Source organism: Scyliorhinus canicula, chromosome 20 (genome assembly GCF_902713615.1).
Source record: "Scyliorhinus canicula chromosome 20, sScyCan1.1, whole genome shotgun sequence".
NCBI lineage: Eukaryota > Metazoa > Chordata > Chondrichthyes > Carcharhiniformes > Scyliorhinidae > Scyliorhinus > Scyliorhinus canicula.
The window spans coordinates 64276462-64293982 of record NC_052165.1 but is presented as its reverse complement, the minus strand read 5'-3'; the positions used below and the strand labels follow the sequence as shown (position 1 = coordinate 64293982).

General features: G+C 47.6%; 1 protein-coding gene across 2 annotated transcripts in view; it reads right to left on the bottom strand.

The window, feature by feature from the left end:
* Nucleotides 1-225: 225 nt before the first annotated feature.
* LOC119954994 (ankyrin repeat and SOCS box protein 15-like) overlaps nucleotides 226-17521 on the bottom strand; it is a 53987-nt gene continuing 36691 nt past the window's right edge. The window contains exons 9-11 of one of the 2 annotated variants that reach the window (XM_038780776.1): nucleotides 11473-12016; nucleotides 7741-7894; nucleotides 226-411 (exon numbers count right to left, since the gene is read on the bottom strand). In XM_038780776.1, the coding sequence (XP_038636704.1) occupies nucleotides 326-411; nucleotides 7741-7894; nucleotides 11473-12016 (784 nt within the window). In that variant the 3' untranslated portion in view covers nucleotides 226-325. The remainder of the gene's footprint in view (nucleotides 412-7740; nucleotides 7895-11472; nucleotides 12017-17521) is intronic. The other variant, XM_038780777.1, reaches the window with a different exon arrangement.

Here is a 17521-nt window from a genome sequence, read left to right as displayed (position 1 = left end):
CTTGGAGGGCGAAGTGCCTGTACTGTACTTTTTCTTTGTTCTTTTTTAGCCAGAGTTCCTCCAACATTCAAGCTGTGGGGATGTCGTTGCGCTGTGTTCGCGTATTCAGCAAGATGATCCTCACTGGTTACTGCAGTGGTAACCATTCACTTTATGACAAATGCTGTCCTAAATTTAACATGAATATGAACCTCAGCATTTTACAATACGATACCAACTCGCAAATGATTGCTGTTCACTTTACTGGAGTCAAGACCTCTTCCATATAGGTCATATTCCTTGTACATTATGTAATCCACCAGCACTGGAGGCAGAGGAAGCGATGCTAAACATTCAGGATCCTGTAGTCGTCTTTGCTCCACGTGTTTCGTATTTTCAGTCGACACAAATGCTTCAAACGACGAGGGTTTTCTGCAAGAAAATCAAAGTTTTTCCAATGTTATTTTTCCAATTAGTGAATTTTAACCAGAAATGAAGGAAGTAGCCACTGAGTGTCCAAGAATGCAAACCAAAATCTGAGCTTGGGAATTTTGTCGTCACTGTGAGATAGCAAAATATCTTCGCACAGCTTTAAAAGCGACCTTCAGGAGAAACTATTGAATCTTCGGTTTGGTAAAGCACGCCACAATGGCATTACAAGTTGAAAATACATCTTAAAATTATCTTAAAGAGAGTGCAGGCTCTTTTGGTGACTGTAAGTAGTAGAGATATCTCCTGTGTAACACTGGCCTTATTTTTAATTCCTGTGGTGCTTTGCTTTTGTTCGTCTTGGCAATATCATCAGTAGAGCTGCCAGAATAAGCACCTGGACAAAATATTAGACAGAACTGCCGATATCCAGTGAATCATATCTAGGGACGGTGGGAGGTAAAAATGATTCTCGCCACAGTACCGTTTGGGTTTTGAAATGTTACCAGTCTGATTGACACCTCCAGGCATTCCATAGTCATGTAGCCATGCCACAGAGGCAGACATCTTAAAGTCAGTTGAATAAAGCCTCTCACAGAAGTACACACTATTAAAGAGGTCTGCCCTCATTCATGCAACAAGTACCTTGGCGAAAAAAAGTGATTAATCTGAACATTTTCTGACAGTTTGATGAGCTATTAACACCAACAGAAACAAATCTACAATTTTACAATAGTAAAATTACACAGAAACAAATCTCTTCTGACAAAGGTCATGGCTGATTTGCGATCTAACTCCAATCTCTCAATCATAGATTTTAAATTAGCGATTGGTCCAGCATGAATTATTGATTGTGGAAGAGAGTTCCAAACGTTGAGAGTCGAAATGTTTCCTCATTCCATTCTGGAAATGTCTGACTCTATTTTTATACTAAGGGTGGCATTTTCAAGCCCATTCCACCAGCAAGATCTTCCGGTCCCGCCGAAGTGGACCCCCCCACAATGGGTTCCCTGGCGGCAAGGATGCGAGCCATGCAAAATCCCGTAGCCTTTGGCAAGACCGGAGGATCCCGCCAGCAGCCAATGGCTTGCTGTACCCCTGCGGGTAAAACCCCAAATCCATGCCCCCAGTCCTAAACTTCTCAACCAATGGAAAAAGATCTTCTCTATTTATTCTCTGTTTCCCTTCATATTTTGAAAGCTTTGATTAAATTACCCCTTAACCGTCCTAAAATTCCAGGGAGTACAACCCTAGTTTCTGTAATCTGTGCCAGTAAATTAATCCTTAGAATGGGGGTACCTTAAATATATGTCCCCTCAAAGCCAATGAATCCTTCCTAAGATGTAGTGAATAGAATGTGGTGAACGTATTGTAGTAACCATTCACCACTGTACTACATTGTATGATGCTGTGCCCATGTGGGCTCCACCTATGGACCATTGTATGGTACTACATTGTTGTATCATGTTGGTGCCCTTGTGGGCTCCATCCCTGGCTCCGCCCCCTTTGAGGGGAGGTATAAAGAGCAGCTGCCCTGTTGGCGGCTCTCAGAGCAGAGCAGTCACAGGCAGGCACTGTTCTAGTTGATTAAAGTCTCTCTTCACTTCTATTCTCTGTCTCGAGGTGAATGATGGTCGCATCAATTTAATCAACAACAACACCGCAATGGAATCAGCCCTCAAACCTGACTGACTGGAACTTGACCCACAGGCCACGGAAGCCAAAGGGATTTTTTCACACTGGCATGTTTAGAGGCCTACCTCGCCGCCTCCTCCTCGCCCTCCATCACCGACAATCAGAAGCTGAGCCTCCTCCACGCCCGGGTGAGCCATCGAATCTCCATACAACTCAAGGAAGCGACCACATACGCAGGCGCCCTCGCGATGCTGAAGCGCCTATACGCGAGGCCGGTGAACGAAGTATATGCGATGCATCTCCTCACCACTCGCCGCCAACGCCACGGGGAATCACTGGAGGAGTACCTACGCGACCTCAAAGTCCTCACGCAAAGCTGCAACTACCGGGCCGTCGCAGCCTCCCAACACATGGAACTTGCCATCCGGGACGCTTATGTGGCTGGAGTCCGGTCCAACTACGTCAGACAGCGCCTGCTCGAGAAGGGCGCCTCGAACTAGGAGAGATGGTAAAACTAGCCACCTCCCTAGCAGTAGCGTTTCAAAGCCTCAACGCTTTCCCTTCCGATCACTTGACCCCCTCGTGGACTCCCGACCAGAGAGTACCCCAGGCCTGTGCCGTACGGCTGCCCCGCCCATCCTGGGGGCTACCCCTGTTATTTCTGCGGCCAGCACCCCAGGCAGCGCTGACCGGACCGGACGCGAACTGCAGCAAACTGCAGAGTGCGACTGCGGCAAAAAAGGACACTATGCCAAGTTTGCCTGGCCAGGTCCAAGTCCTCCAAATCACAGGCCCGACTGTCGGACCTCACAGGCCCGCAGACCTCGCAGCGTGCCTGCCGGCTCTGCCCGGGTCCGGACGCGTCACCCGCCTCATGTTGTCTGTGGTGGCAGCAACTTCCACTCCGCACAACACGCTGCGACTCATGGGGCCGCCACCTTGGCCATCGTCTCCCGCGCGGCCCGCCATGTGCGACTCATGGGGACCGCCATCTTGAACACCATCTTACTCGCCGAGCGACACGTGCGACCGACGAAGGCCACCATCTTGGGACCACACTACCACCTCTGACCACTCCGGTTACCCGCAACTCGGCTGCGGTCACCCTCAACCAGGCACGCCCAAACATCTCCGGAACTCTATGATGACCGTCCGGGTCAAAGGACATGAAACACCTTGCCTGTTTGACTCCAGGAGCACGGAGAGCTTTGTTCACCCAGAGACGGTAAGGTGCGGCTCGCTCCAAATCTCCCCCGCACTTCAAACCATATCCCTCGCTTCCAAATTGCACTCAGTGCAGATCCGGCGGTACACTGTTGCAACCTCGCGATGCAAGGCATTGAATATGCAAACTATAAGCTATATGTACTCCCCGATCTCTGCGTTCCTCTTCTGTTGGGATTTCCAGTGCAACCACAGTGCAAGGGGCAGCAGGGTAGCATGGTGGTTAGCATAATGCTTCACAGCTCCAGGGTCCCAGGTTCGATTCCCGGCTGGGTCACTGTCTGTGCGGAGTCTGCACGTCCTCCCCGTGTGTGCGTGGGTTTCCTCCGGGTGTTCCGGTTTCCTCCCACAGTCCAAAGATGTGCGGGTTAGGTGGATTGGCCATGCTAATTGCCCGTAGTGTCCTAATAAAGGTAAGGTTAAGGGGGGGGGGGGGTTGTTGGGTTACGGGTATAGGGTGGATACGTGGGTTTGAGTAGGGTGATCATGGCTCGGCACAACATCGAGGGGCCGAAGGCCTGTTCTGTGCTGTACTGTTCTATGTAACCTCAGGAGCCTGACCCTGAAGTTCGGCGGGCCCCTACCCCCTCTCACCATATTAGCCTCGCGACCCTGAAGATCGACCCTCCCCCGCTCTTCGCAAATCTCACCGCCGACTGTAAAGGCGTCGCCACCAGGAGCAGGCGGTACAGTATACAGGACAGGACTTTTATCAGGTCCGAGGTCCAGCGACCTCTTGCGGGAGGGGATCATAGAGGCCAGCAATAGTCCCTGGAGAGCTCAGGTCGTGGTCGTCAGGACTGGGGAAAAGAACCGGATGGTTGTAGATTACAGCCAAACCATAAACCGGTACACGCAACTCGATGCGTACCCACTTCCCCGGACATGGTTAACCAGATCGCACACTACCGGGTGTTCTCCACGGTGGATCTGAAGTCCGCATACCACCAGCTCCCAATCCGCCTGGAGGACGGCCACTACACAGCCTTTGAGGCAGACGGCCACCTCTTCCACTTCCTCCGGGTCCCCTTTGGCGTCACCAATGGGGGTCTCGGTTTTCCAGAGAACAATGGACTGAATGGTGGACCAGTACGGGCTGCGAGCCACATTTCCGTACCTGGACAACATCACCACCTGAGGCCATGACCAGCAGGACCACGACGCCAACCTCCAGAAGTTTCTCCGAACCGCCCAAGCCCTCAACCTCACTTATAACAAGGAGAATTGCGTTTTCCGCACAACCAGTCTAGCCATCCCGACCCCAACCGTAAGCACCCCCTCCTGCAACTCCCCCTTCCTCACTGCCCCAAGGCCCTGAAAAGGTGCCTCGGGTTATTTTCTTATTACACCCAGTGGGTCCCCAAACTATGCGGACAAAGCCCACCCACTGATCAAAGCTACCATCTTCCCACTGGTGGCTGAGGCCCCGCCAGGCCTTCAGCCGCAACAAGGCAGATATTGCCAAGGCCGCAATGCACTCGGTGGACGAGTCCATCCCCTTCCAGATGGAGAGCAACACGTCAGAGGTCGCCCTCGCCACCACCCTCAATCAGGCGGGCAGGCCAGTAGCATTTTTCTCCAGTACCCTCAACGCCTCTGAAATTCGACACTCCTCAGTCGAAAAAAGAAGCCCCAAGCCATCGTGGAAGCTGTACAGCACTGCAGGCACTACCTCACTGGTAGGAAGTTTACCCTTGTCACCGACCAACGGTCGGTAGCCTTCATGTTGGACAACACACAGCGGGTCAAGATCAAGAACGATAAGATCTTAAGGTGGAGGATCGAACTCTCCACGTATAATTACGATAGTGTATCATTCTGGGAAGCTCAACGAGCCCCCAGATGCCCTGTCCCGCGGCACGTGCGCCAGCACGCAAGATGACCGACTCCGAGCCATCCACGGTGACCTCTGCCACCCGGGGATCACCCGGCTTCTCCACTACATCAAGGCCCGCAACCTGCCCTACTCCACTGAAGAGGTCAGGGCCACGACCAGGGACTGCCAAATCTACGCGGAGTGTAAGCCGCAATTCTATCGACCGGATAAGGCCCACCTGGTGAAGGCATCCCGGCCCTTTGAGCGCCTCAGTATCGACTTCAAAGTGTCCCTCCCCTCTACCAAGCGTAACACGTATTTCCTCAACGTTGTTGACGAGTTCCCCCGCTTCCCCTTTGCAATCCCCTGCCCCCGACGTGACCGCGGCCACTGTCATTAAGGCCCTACATTGCGTCTTCTCCTTGTTCGGTTTCCCTACAGTGACCGGGGTTCCTCGTTTATGAGCGACGAACTGCGTCAAGTACCTGTTCGGTGAGGGCATCACCTCGAGCAGGACTACCAGTTACAACCCCTGGGGAAATGGACAGGTGGAGAGGGAGAACGCGACGGTATGGAAGGCCATCCTCCTGGCCCTACGGTCCAGGAATCTCCCAGTCTCCCACTGGCAGGAGATTCTCCCTGATGCACTCCACTCCATTAGGTCACTCCTTTGCACAGCCCACTCATGACCGCCTGTTGTTTTCCCTCGGAAATCCACCTCCGGGGTTTTGCTTCCGACCTGGTACCCGCAGGATCCCCTACCATCACCCAAACCTACCCCACCAACCTACACCAAACAACGTCCCCGCCCCGACATGGCCTCTACTCCCCCTCCTATACTCCCTCCGCCCTTCACCGACCTACAAGAATGAAGCTCGGTGCCCGGTTCAACGAGTTCACCACCCATGCCCGCACCGACGGGTTCAACACCCATGCCCGCCGCAACACCAGAGCTCCGGCGATCGCAGCGCACGATCAGGGCGCCGGACAGACTGAACCTGTGAGCTCTTCACTCCTGCCGGACTTCAATTTTTTAACAGGGGGTGAATGTGGTGAGCGTATTATAGTAACCATTTACCACTGTACTACCTTGTATCACGCTGTGCCCATGTGGGCTCCACATATGGACCATTGTACGGTACTACACTGTTTGTATCATGTTGGTGCCCTTGTGGGCTCCGCCCCCTTGAGGGGAGGTATAAAGAGCAACTGCCCTGTAGGCGGCTCTGATAGCAGAGTAGTCGCAGGCAGCCACTGTTCTAGTTGATTAAAGGCTCTGTTCACTTCTATTCTCTGTCTTGAGTGAATTGATGGTCGCATCATAGAACTGCTCACAATACTCCATGGTGTGATCATAAATAGTGCTTGTGTATTATAAAACAGAATCCAGGAACTATAGAGACCCATAAAAAACATGATGGGCGGCACAATAACATAGTGGTTAGCACTGTGGCTTCATGGTGCCAGGGACTCTGGGTACAGTGGTTAGCACTGTGGCTTCATGGCACCAGGGACTCGGGTTCAATTCCTGGCTTGGGTCACTCAATCACAGACTGTCTGTGTGGAGTCTGCACGTTCTCCTCGCATCTGCATGGGTTTCCTCTGGGAGTTCCGGTTTCCTCCCATAAGTTCCGAAAGATGTGCTTGTTAGGTGACTTGAATATTCTGAATTCTCCCTCAGTATACCCGAACAGGTGCCGTAGAGTGGCGACTAAGGGATTTTCACAGAAACTTCATTGCAGTGTTAATGTAAGCCTACTTGTGACACTAATAAAGATTATTATAGGGGCAGCACAGTGGCTCAGTGGGTTAGCCCTGCAGCCTCACGGCGCCGAGGTCTCAGATTCGATCCCCGCTCACTGTCCGTGTGGAGTTTGCATATTCTCTCCGTGTTTGCGTGGGTTTCGCCCCCACAACACAAAGATGTGTAGGGTAGGTGGATTGGCTACGATAAATTGTCCCTTAATTGCAAAAAAATGAATTGGATACACTAAATTTATAAAATAAAAATAAGAAATAAAGATTATTATTATTATTATGACTTATGTTCGCTTGTTAAACTCAGATTAAAACCTGTTGCCTTGTTCTGTTCTTTATATTTTGCTGTCAAATAAATCCAGTTATTTATCGTACTGTAACATGCCGACCTGCACAATACATTTTTAAATAAAAACAAAATGTAAATGCTTAAAGATGAATTAAAAACTGGAAATGCAAGAAAGCTCAGTAGCTCAGTCAACATCTGGAAACGATATGGTCAGTTTGTTTTTAAATTTAGAGTATCCAATTCATTTTTTCCATTTAAGGGCAATTTAGCATGGCCAATCCACTTAACCTGCACATCTTTGGGTTGTGGGGGCGAAACCCACACAAACACGGGGAGAATGTGCAAACTCCACACGGACAGTGACCCACAGCCGGGATTGAACCTGGGACCTCGGCGCCGTGAGGCAGCAATGCTAACCACTGTGCCACCGTGCTGCCCAAGAGATATGGTAAGTTAATGTTTCAGACGGGGACCTTGCAGTAAAAATAAGTTTTGAAGCATAGTTTAACTCATGAGATTAATTTATTTTGTGTTCTTTGCAGGTCGTGTACTTGTTTTTTTTCAGTCTGAAGGTTTTTTTCGCAAGGAAAGTGAATAAAGACAGATTTACCGATGATATCACGGATCTCGGGCCACTCCTTTTGCTTCTCAAGGACAGGCTTTAATTTCACGCAGAAGGAGACGTAATCCACATAATCGATCAGAACACGCACCACCCTGCCGACCGAGTGACTTAACCAGGAAACGGTAATGAACTCGCAGAACTACAAACAGATTTAAAGAACAGGAGAACGTCAAGAGCATGTTAGCACATTAATCCGATAAATTTAGGCATCAAGCTAAAGGATGGAGATATTAGAGCATGAGATTGAAAACTTGATCAAGGAGGAAAGTTTTCAGAAAGGTCTTGAAGGAGAAGAGAGAGGTGGAGAGGCCGAGACATTTAGGGAGGGAATTCTAGAGTTCAGGGCCCAGAATTGCTGAAGACACTGCCTACCTATGGGCTGGGCAAAGGGAATGGAAGATGCACAAGAGGCCAGAAATGGACTGCTGAGTTCTCAGAGGGCCGTGGGTCTGAAAGAAATTACAGAGATAGGGAGGGGGCAAGGTCACACATAGATTGGACTGAATCGGAGATAGGCAGGAGGGCGGCAGGATCTCCACCCTGCAACCTCTTGCTTGGCCACACTCCAACCCCCTCCAACCCACCTCCAAAATCGCCTCTGGGAGGACATATTAAATGCTGTCCAATAGCCTCAGGACTTGATTCTGGTATTCTCTTCAAAAACAAGCAACAACATAACTTTGATATGCAAAAATACCAATCATATTGAAATAAGCACGTACAGAACTATGATCAGGCATGTCCTGAACAGACAAAGTGTTAATTTAAAGGGCATGCTGGGATCCTACATTAAAATACTTTATCAAAATGGAATTTTCCCTTTTAATTTTTAACAGTTTGGTTATTTTTGGGATATTCTGATCAGAGTTTTGGCACTGAGCTTCATCATATCTATAATCCACATTTTGGACATCTGAATTCCATTTAAAATTCCACTCTATTATTTGGAGGAGGAGAATGAACATAAAATAAAGAAGCACAAATAGGCCATGATGCCACTTTCAATAAGATCTGGCCAGAATCTTTACATCAGTGTCACTTCCCACTTTATCCCCATGTCCATTTAGTTCCTAATGCCCCAAACGAAAGAAAGAAAGAAAGAAATTGCTTTTTGTCACAAGTAGGCTTCAAATGAAGTTACTCTGAAAAGCCCCTAGTGGTTGGAGGACTGCTGAGTTCTCAGAGGGCCGTGGGTCTGAAAGAAATTACAAGATAGGATAAATCGTAGTGGTCACAGTCTTGAACACACCTGGACTGGATTTTGGAATGCAAACCACTGAGGGAAATGTGTGTTTTTGGGAGTGGAGTTTGGAAACTCTCATGTGATCATCATCGGGGGGATTCTGAGGAGAAATCCACAGACACTAACTTGGGTTCAGAGCGGAGTGCATGTATTGTAATTCAATACAAACATAAATCTCTACCTTTGTTTTTCTAACAGGGAGTAAAGGGGTATTGTGTAATTATCCAACTTTTCATGTTTAGTAAATGTTCTTTTCCGGTTGTTGAAACTAATTAGCATTCTGTGACTCTGTTCCACCATGTTTTATTAAATCAAAGATAAAAGTTATGGGGCTGGATTCTCCGCCCCGCCGCGCCACATTTCTGTTTCACCCCGCCAGCGGGATGCTCCATTACATCAGCTGGTCAATGGGGTTGCCCATTGTGGGGCAGCCCCACGCCGTCGGGCAAACCCCGGGCTGCGGCAAAACAGAGCATCCCACCAGCAGAAAGTCCAGTCCATGATCTCTTGAACCAAGGTTCCATTCTGAAACCTTCCTGTCCAGTTATAACATTACTCAGGACCATAAGAGTATTCAGGATGTGTCCTCATCAAAATGCTATATAATTACAGCACAATTTCTTCACTCTTACACTGAAACCTTCTTGCAATAAAAGTTAGCATAATATTTGCTTTTCTAATCGCTTGCTCTGTCTACATATTAATTCCCTGTGATTTGTGTATAACAACCCCAAATTCCTCTGAATCTCAACATTTACTTGCCTCTTACCTTATAAAAGATATTCCACTTCACTATTCTTCCTATAAAAGTGGAATATTTCAAACTTCCCCATATTATATTCCATCTGCCACCATCTTGCCCAAACACTTAACACATCTATATCCCTTTGCAGCTTTATTACCTCCTTCTGCCAAGCTTACTTTCCCTATGTTTCTTACCAGTTTAGTCTCACATTCTAGTATCTCTCTATCAATTTCTTGGTCATCTTTTTAAGACCATTCCAATCTAGAAGCTTACTACTCTCTCTGGAAAATTCTAAACAACAGATTTCAATAAAATGCTAACTTCTCCACTTAGTCATGGCTGTACCACTTTTCCATTCCTCAAGAGAATGGATACTCATTGAGAATTATGAATTACTTATTTAAACCTCTGCCGTTGGCTAATCCACTGTCCTATCTATTAACCTAGTTTCCCGATTTCCTTCAGCAAACTTGCACTTCATAATTGGCTTAATTTAAATTTAAGACCCTCTTTTCAAACTTATCCACAGCACTCTCAAGCTTAAATGAAGTTTCCGCGTATTATGATCGCTCTTTCCCAGAGGATCCTTTACTATAGGATTATTAATTTTTCCTGCCCATGACATGACAGAAGTAGATGAATATAATGGGGGAATGTGAGACGTTAATTGCAGACTGACAATATCCATTCTCACCCATGTATTGGTAACATCCAAACATTGCTTCACCGGGAAGGCTAACCTGCCACCACCCAAAGCCAGTATCATAATCCTGAACTAGTCATTCCAAATCATCCAGGGGACACTAGCAACATTAGTTAATCTGCACTGCATTATTACCCAATCAAGAAAATTCATCAGTTGTCAGCCATGGCTCAGTGCACACAGTCTCACCTGAAACAGATGGTTGTGCGTTCAAACTCTACATCCAGAGACTTGAACACATATTCCAGACTGACACCCCAGCACAGTGCTGAAGCTTTGCTGCACTGTTAGAAGTGTTGCCTTTTGGATAAGATATCTTCTTTCCTCTCAGGCAGATGCAAAGGATGCATAGCACTATTATAAGAAGAGCACGGAATTCTCCTGGTGACTTGCCAACTATTAACCCTCATCAAACACCGCTAAAATAGTTCACCACTATTTATCTAATTCCAGGTTGTGCAAATTGGCTGCTGTATTTTCCTTTATAACATGATTATGTTCCAATGCACTTCATTTGCTGTAATAGCATTTTACCCAAAGAACCATGGATTTCCTGCAGTGCAGGAAGGGGCATTCGGCCCATCGAGTCTGCACCGACCATCTGGAAGAGCACCCTACCTAGCCCCATTCTTCTATCATATCTCCATAACCCCACAACCCCAGCTACCCCTGTGGAGGAAACCAGAGCCCCCAATGAAACCTACCCAGACATGGGGAGAAAGTGCAAACTCCACACAGTCACCCAAGGCCAGAATTGAACCTGGGTCCCTGGGGGGGCTGCCCCTGTCACTTTGGGTCACCTTAAGTCATGAAAGATAGATTTTAAATCCAGGTTAAGTTTTCTTTTCTTTCTTTCACCTTATCATGTCTCTTCGAAACTTTTCAAACACTCCGAATGCACCAAATGACTTTGAAACCCACTGACTGGTGGCTTTGTACGGAAATGCATTGCAAAAACAAATCATTCTGAACTGATTTCCTACAATTCCTTTCTCCATGCATTATGAACAGGAGCGGGTCACTTACTGAGGTGATGTAGGACCTTGGTTCTACTCTCGGCCAGGGAAGAAAGCTTCCAACGCTGTCAGAATGTACGCAGTCAAAACAAATCTGCACATTATAGCCGTTATTCAGCAAGAGTCTCAGCATCATTTCGTCATTCAGAGCATACTGGATAGCAGTGGGAAAGTGAGTGTCGTTTATCAATAAGAAGTAGCTGTTCACATTGGCACCATGGTGTAGGAGCAATCGCACCAGTTCATGATTCCCAGATCTTACTGCCACAAGGAGGCAGGACAATGGATCTCTGTTTGATAATGCGCCTCCTTTCAGCAGGAGTTCAGTGCATTCGATATCGTTATTAGACACAGCAATAAACAGGGCGCTTCTCCGCTTGTCATCGTAGCTTTCAGCTATTTCTTCGTCTAAAAGTGCATTGACATCAAATTCACTTTCAATCAGTAATTCAAGGCATTGGGCACTGCCACCCTCAGCAGCTGAATGGATTGGATTTATCCCACTTTTCTCTATTGCAGACTTCCGGGTTCTGAGAATGAGAAGTTTCAGAGCCCTGCAGATAAAAATAAGCACAAGTGTACAATTGAATTTAAAGTTAGATCTTTGCAGAAAGAATTAAGGAATTAACCTTTCCAATATCAATGAAATTTCCCGACAACTGACTGCAAATGATGTCTCAATGAAATATAGATTACATAGAATATACAGTACTGGAAAAGGCCATTCAGGCCAGATCTGTGCTAGTGTTCATACTCGACACATATCATCTCCTGCTCCAGCGACCTTTCTCTCATAGGCTAATATAGTTTCCTTTTGAAACTATTCACCTGTAAACTATCTATCTCAAACACTTCCTGTGGTAGAGAGTTCCACATTTTACCCACTCTTAATTAAGACATTTTTTCTTATTTCCCTAATGGATTTATTAATAACTATCTTGCATTTATGACCCTTAGTTTGGATTCTCTCCACATCTACCCTGACCAACCCATTCAGAATTTATAAAGATCGCCATCAACCTCTTCAATCTTTCTGTAATCTCTCATTCATCTAAATCTCTTTTGCATAGTAGTATTTCTATGCCCTTTTCTTTATAGTATGCGGTCCAGAACTGTGCACACTACCCTAAGCGTGGCCTGACCAGGGTCCTATACAACTTTACTTCTTTTAGATTCTATACCCCTAGAAAGAAATCTCAGTGCTTTATTAGCATTTCTAATTATTTGTCTGGCCTCTACTGTTGCATCAAATGTTTTGTGTAAGGAATATTGCTCACCAATAACATGCATCTCACAAACAGTCAATGCCCCTTTAATAGTCACTGCCAGAACAGAAATTAATCCCAAAACAAATAAAGAATCTCTCACAAGGTACAATAGATATATATTTTTACAAACGATAGTTTTGTACAATATGATTATAATCGCTAACTTAGCTCGCCCTCGACTTTGTGGGAAGCTTTGAAGACGGTGATCAGAGCAGAGATCATAGTGTATAAAGCACATGTGGCTGGGAGGTCAGGGAGGAGCGACAGAAACTGGTGAATGAGATTCTCGGGGTGGATCCTAGATATGGGAGGGACCTGACCCCGGAGCTTTTGGCATGCAGGAAAAAAACTGCAAATGCAGATTGACCTGCTGTCTACGGACATGGTGGCGCACCAATTGAGGGTGGCGAGAGGGGCAGTCTATGAGTAGGGGGAGTAGGCAATACTCTTGGCTCACTAGCTAAGGCAACAGGATGCAGCCATGTTAGGGATTTGGAGAGCAGGTTGGCCTCAGCCTCGGAGAAGGTGAATGGAGGGTTTCAGGCTTTTCACGAGAGATTGTATCGGTCGGAGCTGCCAGAGAACGAACGGGGAATGGCAGATTCTGGGGGGGTTTGAAATTTCCTAAGGTGGGGGAGGAATTACGGGAGGAACTGCAGGTGCCACTGGGCTTGGAGGAGATTCTGATAAAGAAAGTATCGAGGCTGGATGGGGTCCTGGTGGAATTTTCTAAGAGGTTTTCAGATCAGTTGGGTTCATTGTTGCTGGATATGTTTAGGGACTCTTTGGCACCCGGTACCCTCCCAGAGACAATGGGACAGGCCGTCTATCTCTCTGCTCCTGAAAGAGGATAAGGGCCCCACAGAGTGTGGGCCATATCGCCCGGTCTCCCTGTTAAATGTAGATGCCAAGTTATTGGCCAATACTATCTTGCATTTATGACCCTTAGTTTGGATTCTCTCCACATCTACCCTGACCAACCCATTCAGAATTTATAAAGATCGCCATCAACCTCTTCAATCTTTCTGTAATCTCTCATTCATGTAAGTATTAGTATTAAGTTAGTATGTAAGTTAGTATTAAGGTTTGTTCTCTGGAGATAGTAGGGGAAGACTAGACAGGGTTTGTAAAGGGACGGAAATTGACGTCCAATGTGAGGCGGTTGTTGAATGTGGTGGTCACCCGTGAAACTGGGCCACAATCGGAGATAATTGTATCATTGGATGTGGCGATGGTGATTTACCGGGATGAATATGGGTATCTCTTCGTAGTATTGGAGACGTTTGGGTTTGGTCCTGGGTTTGTGTCGCGGGTATAGTTGCTGTATGCGGTCCCGTTTGTCCATGAGCTCAGGGTCTTCCGGTTGTATTGGGGTACGAGGCAGGGGTGTCTGATGTCTCCCTTGTCATTTGCGGTAGTGACTGAGCCATCGGCCGTTACTTTAGGGACATCGAATGTGTGGAGTGAAATTGTTCGGGGTGTGGTGGAACTTAGGGTATCATTTTAAAAAATAAATTTAGAGTACCCAATTATCTCTCCAATTAAGGGGCAATATAGCGTGGTCAATTCACATGCATATCTTTGGGTTGTGGGGGTGAAACCCATGCAGACAAGGGAAGAATGTGCAAACTCCACACAGACAGTGACCTGAGGCCAGGATCGAACCCGGGCCCTCAGCGCCGTAGGCAGCAGTGCTAACCACTGTGCCGCCATGCCACCTAAACATAGTGTATCATTATGTGCAGATGATTTGCTGCTGTATGTGAGGGACTCAGGGTCGTCTGTAGGGGATATTCTGGGTATCTTGCAGAGCTCCAGTGCCTTTGCCGGTTACAAGCTGAACATTGGGAAGGGCAAATATTTTATGGTCGGTGCATCGGGGAGGGCAGCCAGATTGAGGAAGGGGGGGGGGGGGGGTTGCTTTCTGGTCGGCGGGGACTAGTACTTAGGCATCCAGGTAGCTGGGGATTGGGCGTGCTCCGGAGGTTGAACCATACGAGCTTGGTGAGTAGAGTGAAGGCATACCAACGGAGTTGGGATAGTCTCCCATTATCTTTGGTGGGCCGGGTTCATTTGGTTAAGATGAACACCTTGCTGAGAGTTTTGTTTTTATTTCAGTGTCTACCGATGTTCCTGTCCAAGTCTTTCTTCCGAAGGGTTAAGCGGTTTATGTCCAGCCTTATTTCGGCGGATAAGGCCTTGAGGATTCGGAGCATGGTCCTTCTGAGGGATAGAGAGGCTGGGGTTTTCCACTACCAAACTTGCTATCTATTACTGGGGGTCAGTGCGGAGAAGGTGTTGGGGTGGTGCGGGGATCTGGGGGTTCTTTGGGTTCAGATGGAGTCTGGGTCACGTTGAGGGACAAGCTTGGGGGGCATTGTTAATTGTGCCGCTTCCACTGGCGCTGGCAAGGTACGTGGTGAACCAAGTGGTGGGATTCATGGTAAAAATATAGAGGCAACTCCTCCACCGTTTTAAGTTGGGGGCAGCCGGCAAGGCTCAATGCCACATTTGGTACATGGAAAGAGAAAGGGCTGTAGAGAGTGAGTGATTTGTTTCTGGAAGGGCGGTTTGCCAGCCTGGAGGAATTGAAGGAGAAATTTGGGTTGTCCCGCTCGGACATCTTTAGGTACATCCAGACACAGAGCTTTGCTAGGAGGGTGCTCCTGGAGTTCCCGGTGGTGCAACTATCATTGCTGTTGGAGACGATTTTCGGGATCGGAGGAAGGCGATACGTCCAGCATGTATGAATGGTTTGTTGGGGAAGAGTTAGAACATAGAACATATAATTTACGGTGCAGAAGGAGGCCATTTGGCCCATCGGGTCTGCACCAGCTTTTAGAAATAGCACCCTACTTAAGCCCATGCCTCTACCGTATCCGCGTAACCCAGTAACCCCACCTAACCTGTTTGGACACTAAGGGCAATTTATCATGGCCAATCCACCTATCCTGCACATCTTTGGACTGTGGGAGGAAACCGGAGGACCCGGAGGAAACCCACGCAGACACGGGGAGAATGTGCAGACTCCGCACAGACAGCGACCCAAGCCGGGAGTCGAACCTGGGACCCTGGAGCTGTTAAGCAACCGTGCTACCGTGCAGTTCAGTTCAGTGGAAGGGGTAAAGACTAAATGGGTGGAGAAATTGGGCCAATACGGAGGCGGTACGGAGTGAGGTGCTGCGGAGGATGAATGCCACGTCGTCCTGTGCGAGACAGAGCTTGATCCAGCTAAAGGTAGTGTTTTAAGCACACCTCATTGAGGCGAGGATGAGTCAGTTATTTGAGGGGGTGGAGGATAGGTGTGAGTGCGTTCTGAGTGGGCCCACACTAACCACACATACATTTTCTGGTCCTGATCAAAGCTGGTGGGTTTTTGGAGATCCTCCTTTAGCATCATAAATATTGAGCTGGAGCCCTGGCCTTTGGCAGCTATATTTGGAGTTTTGGTTGTGCCAAAAAAAAACAGATCATGTGACCCAGGAGCACGGTGCCACATCGGAGAGGAGTCCCAGACAGGGGATTAGGGACAGGGAGAGAGGGGACAGAGAAAGGTCCTAAAGTGGGAACCTAAAGAGGGAACCCAGGGAGAGGTCCCAGGTAAAATCAGAGAACTGGGGAATGCATCACTGGGAGGAGGAGGCCATCAGGAGAAACCACTGGAGAGAGGAGAAAAGAGAGAGGCGTAAAAGTGCTGCGATTGGCAGCTTTTAAGTAACCAGGGCTCGAAGATGCCCTGGAGATGTGAGAAGGCAGCGGAAGATTCAGATAAAGGTTGGTATAAAGGTAACCTTTTGGAGCAGTTGTGTTTTTCTCAATGTGGCAAAAGAGTTGAAGCTGTGCTTGTGACTGTGCTAGTGCCGGAGAGCAGACATAGGAATCCAGGGCAACGGAGTCTCAGGAGATAAACTGAATCCCTGTGCAGTAATTTTGGCAATCTGATTCAGACCAATCTTTTTTTAAAAAAACATTTTTATTAAGCATATATATATATATATATGTACATTAAACACAACCAAAACCAAAAAGAACAAACAGGAAATCTCATAACAAAAGAATAAATTATCCGTTTTAATTGTTGACGCCGGCACTGAATTGTGTGCAGTTCGCATTCCTTTTTTTAAAAAACGCATTTTATTCAAACTTGTATCAAAATAGGTTACAGCAAATATACACCCCGGGAAACATTCTTCCCAATAATCAACTATACAGTTTGAACAGATTTTTCTCCTTTTTCACCCTCCCCTCACCATCACCCACCCCAATGCGACGAACAGCTCCTCAAACACGGTCACAAACATCCCCCACCTTTTCTCAAACTTCCCTGCTGAGCCCCTTAACTCATACTTTCTCTTCTCTAACCACAGGAAGTCATACAGGTCACCCAATCATGCTGCTACCCCCGGTGGCGATGCCGACCGCCACTCCAGCAAAATTTGTCACCGGGCAATCAGGGAGGCGAAGGGCAAGACATCGGCCTTCCTCCTCTCCATGAGCTCCAGCTTCTCTGAAACTCCAAATATCGCCACCAAAGGGTCCAAGTCCACTCCCTCCTCCACTATCCTGGCTAAGACCGCGAACACTCCCGCCCAGAATCTTCCCAATTTTTCACAACCCCAAAATATGTGCGCATGATTCGCTGGCCACCATCCACACCTCTCACACTCATCTCCTACCCCCTGAAAGAACCCACTCATTCTCGCCCGAGCCATATGCACCCTTAAACTGTATCAGGCTCATCCTTGCACAAGAGGAGGTCCCGTTTAACCTTTGCAGTGCCTCACTCCATAC